This window comes from Musca domestica, unplaced genomic scaffold (assembly GCF_030504385.1).
Source record: "Musca domestica strain aabys unplaced genomic scaffold, Musca_domestica.polishedcontigs.V.1.1 49, whole genome shotgun sequence".
In the NCBI taxonomy this organism is placed as follows: Eukaryota; Metazoa; Arthropoda; class Insecta; order Diptera; family Muscidae; genus Musca; species Musca domestica.
In genome coordinates this window covers 1,245,396-1,260,306 of record NW_026712344.1, presented here as the reverse complement: position 1 = coordinate 1,260,306, position 14,911 = coordinate 1,245,396, and the positions used below count along the sequence as shown (strand labels likewise).

Here is a 14,911-nt window from a genome sequence, read left to right as displayed (position 1 = left end):
TTATTTTTATTTTTGCAAAGTGTAATTCTTCCTCGTTCCATATATGGTATGCCATAATAATAGTTGGCATGGTGTTTTTCTTCTAAAGAACCCCAAGATTGATTTTTGATTGTTTTCCCCACTCCCCACGACATTCTTTTTTCCATTCAATCAATTGTCATTTATATTCTTATTCTCCCAGGAAGTGATTAACCAAAATAAGAATGCCAATAAAGAAAAGGAACAATGTGCCACACAGAAGACTCCAATTGAAGATGAAACAATTGCCAAGCTTTCTTCAATGGCTGAACTCCCCTAAGAGGCCACACATAGGCCAAGAATTGAAATCCGCAATGTAATATTTTTCTTTTATTCTTTTTGAGCTTTTTTTGTTTTGAGTTACGTTTGGTTCTGCCTGGCACACTCCATTGCTGCTTGGAACACACAATGGAATTGCCATTGTAAGTAATTATGTCTCAATGGATTAGAAGAAATGAGAGAATGGGAAAAAATATGCCAATGCATTATGGATTTTCCAAAGGAAATGCTCATAGAAGTGGCTTTACTTACTTATTGTCTTCATCGACGGCGCCAACACTCCTTAAAATCGATTCCTCAGATGTCCAGATTGTAGAGGTTGAACCTTTTTTGGTAGCATCATTGCCATGTTGTAATAGATAACTTGTTGTTGTTGTTGCTGGTGTTGATGCTGCATTTGACGTTGATTGCTGTGTCGCTGGCCTGCTACAGGTCAGCATTATGTTGCTGGATGAAGATGATGATGTCGCCGTCGCCGTCGTCGGATTGGAAGCCTTTTTCGGCATTGCACATGACGAGCCTGTCATAAGAGTTTTATGTTTATTAGCATTACCACTGCTGTTCCCGACCATGTGGCCACCAGCTCCACCATTGCAGTAATGATTTTGTTGCATTAGAGCCGACAATTGCTGGCTTTGATCTATGGAGGTATTGCGCAGATTATCCATTTCCATGTTCAATTGACGTAAACGTTTCTGATGTAAAGATTCTACATCTGTTGCCGGTTCAGTGGACCCCATGGAGCTGGCCGCTTTGGCCGATGTCTCTTCAATCTTTAGAATGGTTATTGGATTTACTTTGGCTGGGGCTGACATCGTTGACTTAATGTCACCATTGCTCATATTTGAGGCTGCGGCATCATTGCCGGGCAAATTTGTCAGATGCGAATTGTGATGATGATCGAAGGAGGCAGCAGCAGCAGCAGCACTAACTCCTGCTAAACTGTTACGTTGGGCCAGCAGCAGATGACGGGGATGGCCACTTAATTTGCTGTTGTTGTTGTTGTTGCCGGTGTTGTTCTCGACTTGATTTTGATTATGAAGTAGTGCCTGGTAAATTGTATGCGAAGGTGATGGTGTCGGAGCCGATAATGTTCTCAAGTAGGCAACTTGAGTTTTAGTCACATTGCCACCTGAGGCAGAGCAGCCTCCACCACCGCTGTTATCTAAACGTCCGCAATCAAGGTTAAACGACTGCAATGGTATGGTGGCCTAAAAAGGGAAGACAGAAAAAAGAAGATTGAAAAAAAAAATTAAAATGATAATCAGTTAGTGGCTGCGAATAAGGGGTATTCACATATTTTGCTATTTTTTGAATATTTCCTATGAAACCGAAAGCAACCAAGGTCTTTCGTGGCTGCTTATCAGTCGTTGGGGTTTTTTGTTTTTGTTTAAAACTCCGCCATATGGTGGCTAGGAAGCTAAACCTCCACACAAAGACACTGGTGCCCGTGCCATTACCACTATTTATGAAAGCGACGACATGTTCCATAATGTCATGCAACGTGATTGAACAACAATACCTGACTCAACATATTACAATCGAAGAGACAGACAGTCAGCCAGGCCGGCAAATAGCATCTCATCTTTGTGAACAATCTTTGAGCTTGGAGTCTTCCTTGAACATTTTGAAACAAAACAAAACAATGCTGTTGAAAGCTATAAGCATCCCAAAGATTTCCTTTTCGATTTTGCGTCTCTCTTCAAGGACCTTGAATGCGTAATGAGCCTGTACAGTACAGCATCATCAGATCAGCAGGTTGCCGATCTTTTCAATCCAAGATAGCTTGAATTTATATTTTTTTTCGTTCGAGTTACAGAGCTGAACTATGATTTTGTTTTGGGACAGTGGTTCTCCCAATGAACGAAAAGGCAAAGCTTTTCAAATAGAAAATATACTAGCTATACCTCTATAGCTGGTAGAAAGTCTTCTAGCTATGGAAGACCCGTATAATGTATTTTGACTATACAAGACCTGTTAGAGGTATTCCAGCCATTGAAGACCTGCAAAAGCCCTTCTAGCTACAGAAAATCTTCTAGCCATAGAAGACCGGTAGAAGTTCTTCTAGTTACAGAAGGTCTTCTAGCTATGGAAGAGCTGCAGAAGGTCTTCTAGCTATGGAAGAGCTGCAGAAGGTCTTCTAGCTATAGAAGAGCTGCAGAAGGTCTTCTGGCTATAGAAGAGCTGCAGAAGGTCTTCTAGCTATAGAAGAGCTGCAGAAGGTCTTCTAACTATGGAAGAGCTGCAGAAGGTCTTCTAGCTATGGAAGAGCTCCAAAAGGTCTTCTAGCTATGGAAGAGCTGCAGAAGGTCTTCTAGCTATGGAAGAGCTGCAGAAGGTCTTCCAGCTATAGAAGAGCTGCAGAAGGTCTTCTGGCCATAGAAGAGCTGCAGAAGGTCTTCTGGCTATAGAAGAGCTGCAGAACGTCTTCTGGCTATAGAAGAGCTGCAGAAGGTCTTCTAGCTATGGAAGAGCTGCAGAAGGTCTTCTAGGAAGCTAAAGGATAGCTGAAGAATGTCTTCTGGCTATAGAAGAGCTGCTGACAGTCTTCTCCCTACAGAAGAGCTCAAGAAGGTCTTCTAGCTACAGAAGAGCTGAAGAAGGTCTTCTAGCTATAGAAGGGCTGAAGAAGGTATTCTAGTTACAGAAGGTCTTGTAGTAACAGAAGGTCTTCTAGTCATAGAAGTTCCTCTAGATTTTGAAGACCGGTAAGAAGTCCTCTATTTCTTGTTAAAGACGTTGAGAATGTCTTCTAGCTGTGGGGGATGCAACATCAGTGGGGGGTCTATAATTCTCCGGGTTTTTATTAATCTAAATGACAGACAAGTGTGGGGTCCTGCACAGAATTGATTAGAAATATTTTTTTTTTATATAATAAATAGTTTTTCGTCCCACAGTGACTTCGACTGTTGTAGCGAAAAAAATGTAAAACTGCTATTGAATTTTTATGTTAATTTCAATTTTTTTCTCGACTTGCATTCGATTCGATTTTTTTGAGCTTCTTTTGCCATCATGCCGCTGCCGCACTGAACACTAGGAGATGTTGAAAAGACGATGGCTATGACAACAACAATGATGAGGCCTGCTGACAACGGCGACTTTTAAGAAAAAAAAACGAATAACGTCTTTGACTATAAGCGTCAAAGCATATCATTTTTGCCAACATTTTGAATAGGCTAAACATAGCCACCGCTGTCGATCAGGACATTTGACAATTTCTGCTATGCCACAGCTTATGTTTTATGTTCTTGGGATGAGGTAAAAAAAGAAGAAAATAGTTTGTCTCGAGAGCCTTTGTTTTTACCTCTACGTTCTATAGAATGACAACAAAGGCAAACGATCATAAGGATGCCGGTTTTTGTCATTACAAGCGCTATAATGAACCAGGTGATGGGGTGGCCAGGGACGTGGGGAAGCTTAATTTGAATGGGAGTCTTATGTCACAAATAAAAAAAGAAATTTTATAGAAATGTTGAAAAAAAAACTCCCTGTCTCTTTTTCTGCCCCGTTGGGGATGAGTGGAATTGAGCCTTTGATTGCAACGTCCCTGCCGCAATAACTTTAACAACATATTTGAATGTGTGCAAGATATTTACCTACAAATGTGTGTTTTATGAATTTAGCCATCCTCAGAATCAACCCAGTTCAACATCAAGGTTGTATTCAAATTTATGAGACATTAAAATGACAAGCTTGTTTTTTTTTTTCTTCTCCTCTGCTTTGTTTGCTAACGATTTTCTGTGTCCAACATTATTGACATTACTTGTGGAAATGATATTCACCATTGTCTTTTCATATTGATTTTGTATTGTTTTGGAATGTTTTGAAATTGAAAAGTTCATGGTCATATGAAAAAAGAAGATCAACAAGAAAAATAATAAGAATGGCTGATGTGTTGAATAAAATGAAAAATTGAAGAAACAATAATAACCTTGGCATAGAAAATATCAAAAGTGGAAGATTGGCAAGTTCAGGGTCAGGGAAATTGGCGGATGTTTCTTGGAAATGCTCATTAATAAAGAAAATGAAACAAACAATTTAGTTTGAAATTGAAAATAATAAAAACTTCAAATTGATTAAAGTAATTAGTTGTAATATAAATGGTATATCCTAAAAGTATGCTATATTTTTTCTGTATCCAAGAAATAATTGGAAAAGTCGAAAAACAGAGATTTTCCTTTATTGCAGAGAGTAACAGATTCCAGGTTCCCATAGAATGGATTTATTTCAAGGAGATTCTGAAATTTTTCAAAACCCGATTGTGGACTTTTCTGTAGCTTACCTCTTTCAAAATACAGTTTTGAAATTAAAAAAGAGAGGATATTTAAAAATACGTATCACTCTTATCAGGGTCATAAAATATGTTATTTTTATATTTTATTATATTGAGGATTTATATTGAGGATTTTATTTATCCATTAAGGGAGTATTAAAGAAAAATTACACTTTTTAGGGGAACATCGAAAGGGTTTTCCAAAAAAATTTCAGAAGACCATTAATCCAATAATAGAAGGGATTTTACATTTTGTAAATGTTTTTTTGATGAATATTCAAATATTTTCTAGAAACGTTTAGAAGTTCAGGAAAAGACCTTCGAGCAGATTATTTTAAAAACCTATCGAAGATCAAACAACGTGGTTTCAAACAGATCATTGAAAAAACTTCTCAGCGAATTTTCAGAAATCTTTCGATCAAAAGAGTAAATTTAAAATAATATTTTTAGGGAATCATCGAATAGGACCAATAAAAATGGATATAAAAATTTTATTGAAAATACCTTTCTAGTACTTTTGTTAAGAAATAATTTAAAAAAATTTCTAGAGAACATTTATTAATTTTTTAAAAATGTATTTTTGAAAAAATACTTTCAGAAGACATTTTCCAATTTTTTTTTTGGGAAATAAAACTACAACTAACTTCAGACAGCTGTCACTTCTAAGCCACTCGTCCGACAGCTTTTAAAATTATTCCAGTGACAGCTCATTAGTTAACAATAAGCGTACAAAAGCATTTTGGAGAGAATTTTTTACAAAAAAAAAAAAAAAAAAATATTCGTGATGGAATTCAAGCGTGATAATGTGATTTCTTTATATTTGGCTGGAAAGCCACGAGTGGCTATCGTTAGAGCACTCCAGTATTTCACTTGTTACCGTGATACTGGTAGCGTAGCCCGACGTCAAGAAAATGGATGGAAGAAAACAGCAACATCAGCAGGAATGGTTCGAAAATAAAGAAGCGACTTGATCGAAACCCGCCGTGGCCGAGAAATGGCTCGTGAGCTTAACACAGCGCAATATTCTATTCGACAAATACTGAAAAATTAGCCCGGGGTAAAGCCATTGAAATTCCAAAAAGTGCAAGAACTTACACCGCTACAGAAAAAAAATTTACTCAAAAGAGATAAAGAGTCGCTTCGCTTGGCCGAAAGTGGTGAACAGCCAAATTTGGTTTTCTCCGATGAGAAAACATTCGTTGTCCAGCTGTTTGTAAACAAGCAAAATGATCATGTTTACTTTCCAAAGAGGTCAGCGGAAAATGTGCACCTTCGGTTGATCACCAGAACTCAAGCGCCGGCCATGGTGATGGTGTGGGCCGCCATAACAGCCGATGGTCGCTCTCCGCTCGCATTAATCGACCGTGACATCAGAATAAATGCCGAATATAATCGCGAAAATAAACATTTTAGCCACAGACCTTGGACATTCCAACAGGACTCCGCACTATCGCACTCAGCACACGCCACCCAAAGAATGGTTACAAAATGAGGTTCCTCGCTTCATTTCCTGCGAACAATGGCCACCAAAATCTCCGGATACCAATCCGTTGACCTATTGTGTCTGGAGTAGTTTAGAAAGAAAGGTTGGCACTAAAAAATACCAAATTGTCTATCACTTCAAGCAATCGCTTCGCCGGGAATGAGCCAAAATACCGCAGTGAAACATTCGGACAACGTGTGACGGTTTCATTGGCCGTTTGAACGCCATAATTCGTGCCAAAGGATACAATTTGATGCTATTTCCGACATTTTTTGGTTTCATTCAAAAAAAAATGTAAAAATTATGGCGTTTGACTTTGTTGCAGTTATTTTATCTCACCCTGTATGACAATTATCAATAAACCTGAATTTTTGAAAAATACTATCCAAATCTTTTTTTTTTGGGAAAAGTTCATAAAAATCACACGTCCAGAAAATGTGAATATTTAATATTCCATATTTGTTTATACCCTTGAAATCAAAAATCCAATAAATGCGAATTTTTTAAAATAAATATTTTTAGATGACTGAATTTTTGGAGGACTTAAAAAAAATATGAAAATAATTTAAAAAATTAAGGGACGATTGAAAAACAATATTATAGATCGATAAATGCGGACTTTAAAGAAGAATTAAGAGAACTTTGCACATAGACTTTAACCCAGAAAAAAAATTCAGGAATTATTTTCACAGGGCCACAGGCTCATAACTGTGAAAATACGACTAGAGAATTGTTTTGAAAAACATTTTGTGAATTTTATTGGGCCTTAAATCTTAAATCACCAGTTAACGATGTTTTTTTTTTAAATATCTTTAGATTGGCACCAGGCTTTAGCTTTCGTTTCTTAAGAAATATTCTCACATAACGACTCCTGAAATGTACAAAATATTTTCTTCATTTTACCTGGACTTAAATCTGGAGGAAAAAATTAACGTTTTTAAGTATCATGATTTGTTAAATATTTCGAAAAGACATTTGAAGAATATTTTGGAAAAATGAATTCTTAAAGGAATATTTTCAGAAGACTGTTAGATATTTTTTAACTGGTTTTAGAAGATTCTCAGGTATAGCAACGTTGGTTTTACAAATAATTTTAAAATTTAAGATATATCTGGAATTTAGGATTTTAAAACACCTATATTTTCTGAAGCTCAAGGAATTTTTAAGCAGGGATTTTCAGAATGATTTTTAGAGATTAGAAAATTTAAAAATCTCCTATATATGTATTTCCTGAAGATAACTTTTTAAAGGAATTTTTCAAGTGAGTAAGTACAACCTTTTTGTCGATTGCTGTAATGGTATCAGGAATTTTCTATGAATGAATGGAATTCTCTTTTGAATTCAGACTAAGATTATACCTTGATACCACAATTCCCCAGACAATTGCCGGCACTGTCTGGGGAATTTGACATTGTTTTCCTTTTCAAAAACACCAGACGACGTCATACATTACTATCCATCATACCCCATGAGACCACGTAGTATGCGACACATTCTTATTGTTGTGTTTGCAATACTATTCTCTCAATCAAATGACACTCGCTGTGAATTCGAAATTACATAGAACTAGAGAGACAAAGAGGAAATGAAGAAAATAAAAAAAAACACACACAGAAAATTTCAATAATTCATAAACTTAAACTCAAGTTGATGAAACAAACGACGCATCTAAAAAATATTTTACAAAGAAAAAAAACAATGTTTAATTAATGCAACATGTTGGCTGGTTGAAGTTGCTAATGTATGTTGCATGTAATGTGATGGACCTAACAAAGCATTACATGGAGAACCTATTACGCGCGCGTCTCCTTTGCTAAGAAGCACCCAGCCAGTATTGAGAAAAAAAAATACCTCACTAAATGTAATTAAATCGATGAAACAACAAATGATGTACCAAAGTCCAAACGTCGGCCAACTGGCGACATAAACCATATTTGGTCAAAAAATCACAAAAAAAAAAAAAAAAAAAAAAAAACAACGTCGACATAATGTTACATTGGAAAGAGAGAAAAAATAAAAAAACAATGTTTTACATTGGTGCGCATGCCTGCAATAGGCCTAGAAACAAAAATACCACAGCCTCTGCAATAGTCTGGACATTGGTGACAACATCCACGTAGTATATGTTGGACATGATTGTAATTGCAGAGGACAGTTTTAACAAAAATCGCATTCGCAAAAAAAAAAAACAAAAAATATACAACAAACAAGCATCGAATACTAGTCCCAATGCCTACGAAGGAGGCTGAAAAAATCCAAAAAAAAAAAAAAACTACTCTAATGGAACATCTGCGTAGCCTTTGTTCCACTTGATTTTGACATGAACTTAAGGAAAAATCTTCGCAATGCACCAAGGACTTTTTTGCGCTTCAAAATAAAATACAAAAAACAAAAAAAATTGAAAAAACACAATTGAAAATTAAAGACATACGCCAAAGAGAAAAGAGCTGCTGCCTGTGGTGTTACTTGCTGGCTGGCTAGCTGCTGGATCTTCTCAATATGGCCAATAAATCATTTAAATCAATTTCCGTTTGATGCTCAATTCCTGATATTGCACAGACACACACACACACTGTGCGAATGGAATGAATGCTGAATTGTTGTTGTTGTTGTTGTTCTTGCCACATTTTTTTGCAAAGCTTTGCCGCCACAGCAATACAAGTTGCATGACTTGCAACATGTATGTTGTTGCTGCTGCACTCAACTTGACCATGATTTTTGTTTCCCCCCTTGTTTTTTTCTCCTTGATATTACGTCCTCTACTTCTTGGTAATGGACCAAAAAACAAAATTCGTGCAGTTGAACGAAGTTTTGAAGTTTTTGCGTAGTCCATATTAACTGCCAATTGCGGCTCAATGCTAAATCGACATGAAGCAGCAGCATTAACACGAAAAAAAATTCGCTGCAATTGTCATTTTAACGAACTTACAATTTTGCAACAACCACGCAATACGGTAACAACAGCAACAACAACAAAATGTATCCATGATATTGGCCGACATACCAAGTTGGCTGAGGCATTGTGGCCACAAGCGGAAAATTGGTAACATATAGAAATATCAGTGGGAATCAGATAATAACTTGAGACTTAATGAAAAAAAAGGGTTTTTCTTTGGAGTTGGAAAAAACTTAAGAAAAAATTGAGATAAAAGTTTGAAAAATCAGAACTGTTTAAATAACAAAAGCCCAATAGTAGTAAATTATTGATAATTTAATTTTGCGAAATAAAAATTTAAGATTATATTTTATAATTAAAAAATTTTAGATAAAAGTTGTAAAAATCAAAATTTTGAAATAATAAAAGTCCGATAGAAAAAAAATATTGATAATTTAATTCTACAAAAAAAAAAAATCAAGATCATTTTACCCAATAAATAAACGCAGAATTTTGGTATATATTTACAAATGATTTTTGAAGAATTACAAACGTTGTTTTTTATAAAATCTTCTCAATGGATTTTTGAATATTTTATTATTATTTTTTTTTTCAAACATGAATTTTTCATATTATTACCTTTTTTATGACATATTTTCAATAAATATTTTTTTTTATTTTTTACCAATTTTAAATATTTATTACAGGTTTTTCATCGGGCTTTTTTGATCAGAATTATTTAAAATAAAAATAAGATTTTATTTCATTTTTTGCTTTAATTCTCTTAATTTTGGCAAAAATATATATATACAGGGTGAGACAAAAAAAATGCAATAAAGTCAAAAGCGAAAATTTTTAAATTTTTGTTTTAAATTTCATTGAATGAAAGCAAAAATATGAAAATAGGATCAAATTTTAGAATAAGTTTAGATTTGGTTGAATCATGCACTTTTGGCATGAATTATGGCCTTCAAACGACCAATGAAACCGTTACACGCTGCCCGAATGTTGCTCTGCGGTATTATTGCCCATTCCCGGTGAAGCGCTTGCTTGAGGTGATCGACACATTGGTATTTTTTAAAGACGACATCGCTTTCCAATATACTCCAGACACAATAGTCCAACGGATTGATATCCGGAGATTTTGGTGGCCATCGTATGCTGGAAATGAAGCGAGGAACTTAATTTTGTAACCATTCTTGGATGGCGCGTGCTGAGTGCAATGCTGCTGAGTCCTGTTGGAATATCCAAGGTCTGCCGCCAAAAAGTTTGGGTGCCCAAGGCTTTAAGACACTCTCCAGAAGATTCTAGCGATAATATTCGGCATTTATTCTGGTGCCATCGTACGCTGGAAATGAAGCGAGGAACTTCATTTTGTAACCATTCTTGGGTGGCGCGTGCTGAGTGCAATGCTGCTGAGTCCTGTTGGAATATCCAAGGTCTGCGGCCAAAAGTTTTCGTGCCTAAGGTTTTAATACACCCTCCAGAATATTCTAGCGATTATATTCGGCATTTATTCTGGTGCCACGGTCGATTAATACGAGCGGAGAGCGACCATCGATTGTTATGGCGGCCCACACCACCACCATGGCCAGCGCTTGAGTTCTGGTGGCCAACACAAGGGGCACATTTCCAGCTGACCTCTTTGGCAAGTAAACACGATCATTTTGTTTGTTTACAAACTGCTGGAAAGCGGAGACAACCAAATTCGGCAGTTCACCACTTTCGGCCAAGCGAAACAACTCTTTAGCTCTTTTGAGTCTATTTTCTTTCTGTTGCGGTATAAGTTCTTGGACTTTTTGGAATTGCAATGGTTTTACCCCGACCACCTTTTTCTAATATTTGCCGAATGGAATATTGCGATATGTTCAGCTCACGAGCTATTTTTCGACCACTGCGACGTGGGTTTCGATCAAGTCGCTTATTTACTTTTCAAACCATTTCTGCTGATTTTGCTGTTTTCTTCCGTCCACTTCCTTGAATTCTGACTACGCTATCACGGTAACGAGCGATGATACGAGACACTAACGATTTATTCACATTTAAATGCTGGAGTGCTCTAACGATAGCCACTTGTGGTTTTCCAGCCAAACATAAAGAAATCACACTATCACGCTTGAATTCCATCACGAATAACATTTTTTTCTGGAAAATTCTCACCAAATTGCTTTTGTACGCTTGTGAACAATATAATGAGCTGTCACTGGAATAAGTGGCTTTGAAATGACAGCAGTCTGAAATTGGTTGCAGTTTTTTCATCTCACCCTGTATGAATTCTTGGCGTGTAAGTACAATTTATATTCTTAACGTCTTCTAGAGTACAATTTTATGACGGATGATTTTGTAGAATATACTGACTTTCTACGAACCCATTTAAACTGAGTTTTAAACCATATTTAAAAAAAAGGACTAAACAGATCCATTTTTTTTTGACTGGCTTGAGGGGTAAAATTTTCTAGAGGAATATTTATGGTATTTTTAACTGTAATATTTTAACCTGTAATATACCTAAATTACACAGATTCCGAGGAATCTTTATCCAAAAATTTCCAAAAGTGTGGAAAATGGAGGGAGAATTTGGCCCCTCTAATTTGGATACTTTTCAAGGTTAGCTATCAAACTTTTAGATTTCTTCGCTGTTGTTTGGATGCATTTCAGAAACTATTTTACAAAAAAGTTTGGGGGTTATTTTAAGAGGTTCTTTAAAACCATTAATGCATCAGGTGGGTATCGCCTAGTCGACTTTTACCACCATCTAGGCAGAAATTATTGTTTTCTTCTCCTACATAAAAAATCGTAGTTATTTTTTCGACAGAGAAAAAAAAAACACCATCGTCATGTGTGGTAAAAATTGGCGGCTGGCTAGGACATAGGATGCGTTGTGTGTGTTGTAGCTTTTTAGGTATGCCATGTTTCATTGTTGTTTTTTTTTTCTACTTTTTTTCTTATTTCATACGAATTGAGAAACAAAATGTTTAAATTCATGCCATCCCAAGAAATTGGCAAAAGAAAAAAAAAAACAACACAAAAAGTTGTTGTATTACAAAACGTAAGTTACACATTCATCGATTTTTTACAAGTTTTGTAAAGTACATCAGCAACAGAATGTTTGCTGGTTGTCCTTACAAACAAAACAAAATGGAATTGTATTTTATGGCTGAAGGTTTTGGTTGCTAGGTTGGATATACAGATGTACTACCGCGTATGAATGATGAAACATTCGATCGATTTGCACTGAAGTGAATGTAGTTGGTGGCGGTGTTGGATGCTGCTGCAGTCTCAATGCCAAATGCTATGGCTAAAGGATGTACAATTTTAATTCATTGCATTAATTTAAGATAGATATCTCAGTGTTTCGTTTTTTTTTATTATTTTGGTTTTGATTAATTCGAACAATGGCCAAGATGTAAGAGAGAAGGTTGTATCTGCAATTCTCTTAGGACTAAGAGGTAGAGGTTGCTTTCTGACAAAAAAAAAAAACACTCACATGCAGAGGAAAAAGAAAAAAGTGGGAAAAAAGATTGATTGATTAATTGTAGCATAGGTGAGAGTTTAAGGTACAATAAGGGAAAGTTGAAAAGTGTTTTTGAAAATTGTTCCAAATACATGAAGACAATTTAAAGCTCAATTACAAAAAGTTCGAAATGGGAATAATTTTTTTTGAGATTTCAAAATATAAAATTAAATTTTACATTTTTAATTTAAACAGGATTGAAAATTGAATGCATTTAACCTAATACAGGGTGAGATGAAAAACTGCAACCAAATTCAGACTGCTGTCATTTCTAAGCCACCCGTTCGACAGCTGCTAAAAAATTATTCCAGTGACAGCTCATTACATTGTTTACAAGTGTACAAAAACATTTTGGTAAGAATTTTCCAGAAAAAAAGTTATTCGTGATGGAATTTCAGCGTGATAGTGTGATTTCTTTATATTTGGCTGGAAAACAACAAGTGGCTACCGTTAGAGCACTCCATCATATAAATGTGAATAAATCTTTTGTGTTTCGTACCATCGCTCGTTACCGTTACCGTGATACTGGTAGCGTAGCTCGACGTCAAGGAAGTGGACGTAAGAAAACCGTAACATCAGCAAAAATGGTTCGAAAAGTTAGAAACGACTTGATCGAAACCCAAGTCGCAGTGGCCGAAAAAGCTCGTGAGCTCAACATATCGCAATATACCATTCCGCAAATATTGAAAAATGAGCTCGGTGTAAAGCCATTGAAATTCCAAAAAGTGCAAGAACTTACACCGCAACTGAAAGGAAATAGACTCAAAAGAGCTGAAGAGCTGCTTCGCTTGGCCGAAAGTGTTGAACTGCAGAATTTGGTTTTCTCCGATGAGAAAACATTCGTTGTCCAGCAGTTGCAAACAAAAAAAATTATCGTGTTTACTTGCCAAAGAGGTCAGCTGAAAATGTGCACCTTCGGTTGGCCACCAGAACTCAAGCGCCGGTCATGGTGATGGAGTGGGACGCCATAACAGCCGATAGACGCTCTCTGCTCGTACTAACTGGCCGTGACATCAGAATAAATGCCGAATATTAGCGCGAAAATATTCTGGAGTGTGAATTAAAGTCTTGATCACGCAAACATTTTGGCCGCCGACCTTGGTTATTCCAACAGGACTCGCGCCATCGCACTGGGCACGCGCCACCCAAGAATGGTTACAAAATGAGGTTTCACGCTTCATTTCCAGCGCAAAATGACCACTAAAAATCTCCGGATATCAATCCGTTGGACTCTTGTGTCTGGAGTATTTTGGAAGGCAAGGTTGGCACAAAAAAATACCAAAGTGTCGATCACTTCAAGCAAGCGCTTCGTTGCAGTTTTTTTATCTCATCCTGTAATATTAAAATTCGAAAAGGTTTTTACGGATCGAATCGACAAAAAAAAATCTAAAATATATTGCTTTTAAAAGTGATTGAAATATTTTAACCTCATCATCAATGGATGTGTGATGGATTCATTTAAAACCCCATAACAATTTAGATAAAGATGTCAAAATAAACCAAATAATCAATGAGAATTGATCCAATTATATTGCCACAGTAAACTATAACTTTTAACGATTTCAATAAAATGTATTCCGGTGAACAAAAAAATCCCAAAATATATAAAAATTTATAATAAAAAATATTTATGTATGTTTTTAACAATAAAAAAAACCAAACACATATTCCAAAATTGGGTTACCCATGTTATGGTTCTTTAGAATGTTTTCTTTTATGGCCATTTCAACGGAATCGAAGAACATCCAATAACTAACTAACTAACATGATGATAATGAAGTTTGCGACCCATTTCTTTCATAAAAAATTATTTTATAAATTTCAAAATGCGACTGTGTCAAAAAAAAAAGAGCGAAGAATGAAGAACATTTCTTTCACTGATGGCTACAACATTCTTAACATGCTACACCATCTTAAGGGCATGAAAGTAAAAATCAATAAAAACCAGCAGAACAGCACGAATGTAAACAAAGTTTACAAAAAAAAAAAAAAATTAAAAAACCTGTATTCCAGAATCACTTAACAGACCTGGTTAACGTAGCTGTTTGATTGTGAACAACCGTTCCAAAAAGAAATATGCGACACTTGAGCAAAACGTTTTGACCCAGGGCAAAAAGGCAAAAAAAAAAAAAAAAAAAAACAAAAGTAACAAGTCTGGAATAAATAATTGAAAATATGATAGGAAAGAGAAAAGGAGTGAGAGAGTAAGATAAAGAGCTCTTAAAAATATTCAAAGAAATCTCTTCTACCCAGAGAAGATCTTTAATTAGTCCTATACCTTTAAAATAACCTCAAAAACGGTCCTGCTTCATAGCAGCCTTCTTATAGAAGAAGTCCTCTGGGAATGAAAGTAACTTCAAGTATTTTATTTTAGCAATTTATGTCCTTTAAGAGATTTATGAGATTTCTTGAAGAAAGATGGCTTTAAGAAGGCCGTAAGGCTATGACACCCACAAAAAGTTATTCCTA

At 35.7% G+C, this 14,911-nt stretch overlaps 1 protein-coding gene across 1 annotated transcript in view; it reads right to left on the bottom strand.

Moving 5' to 3' along the window:
- The window catches only part of LOC101898435 (stAR-related lipid transfer protein 13), a 399,946-nt gene that overhangs the window by 66,689 nt on the left and 318,346 nt on the right, over positions 1-14,911 (bottom strand). The window contains exon 8 of the mRNA XM_059127991.1: positions 550-1,508. Coding sequence (XP_058983974.1) covers positions 550-1,508 — 959 coding nt within the window. The remainder of the gene's footprint in view (positions 1-549; positions 1,509-14,911) is intronic.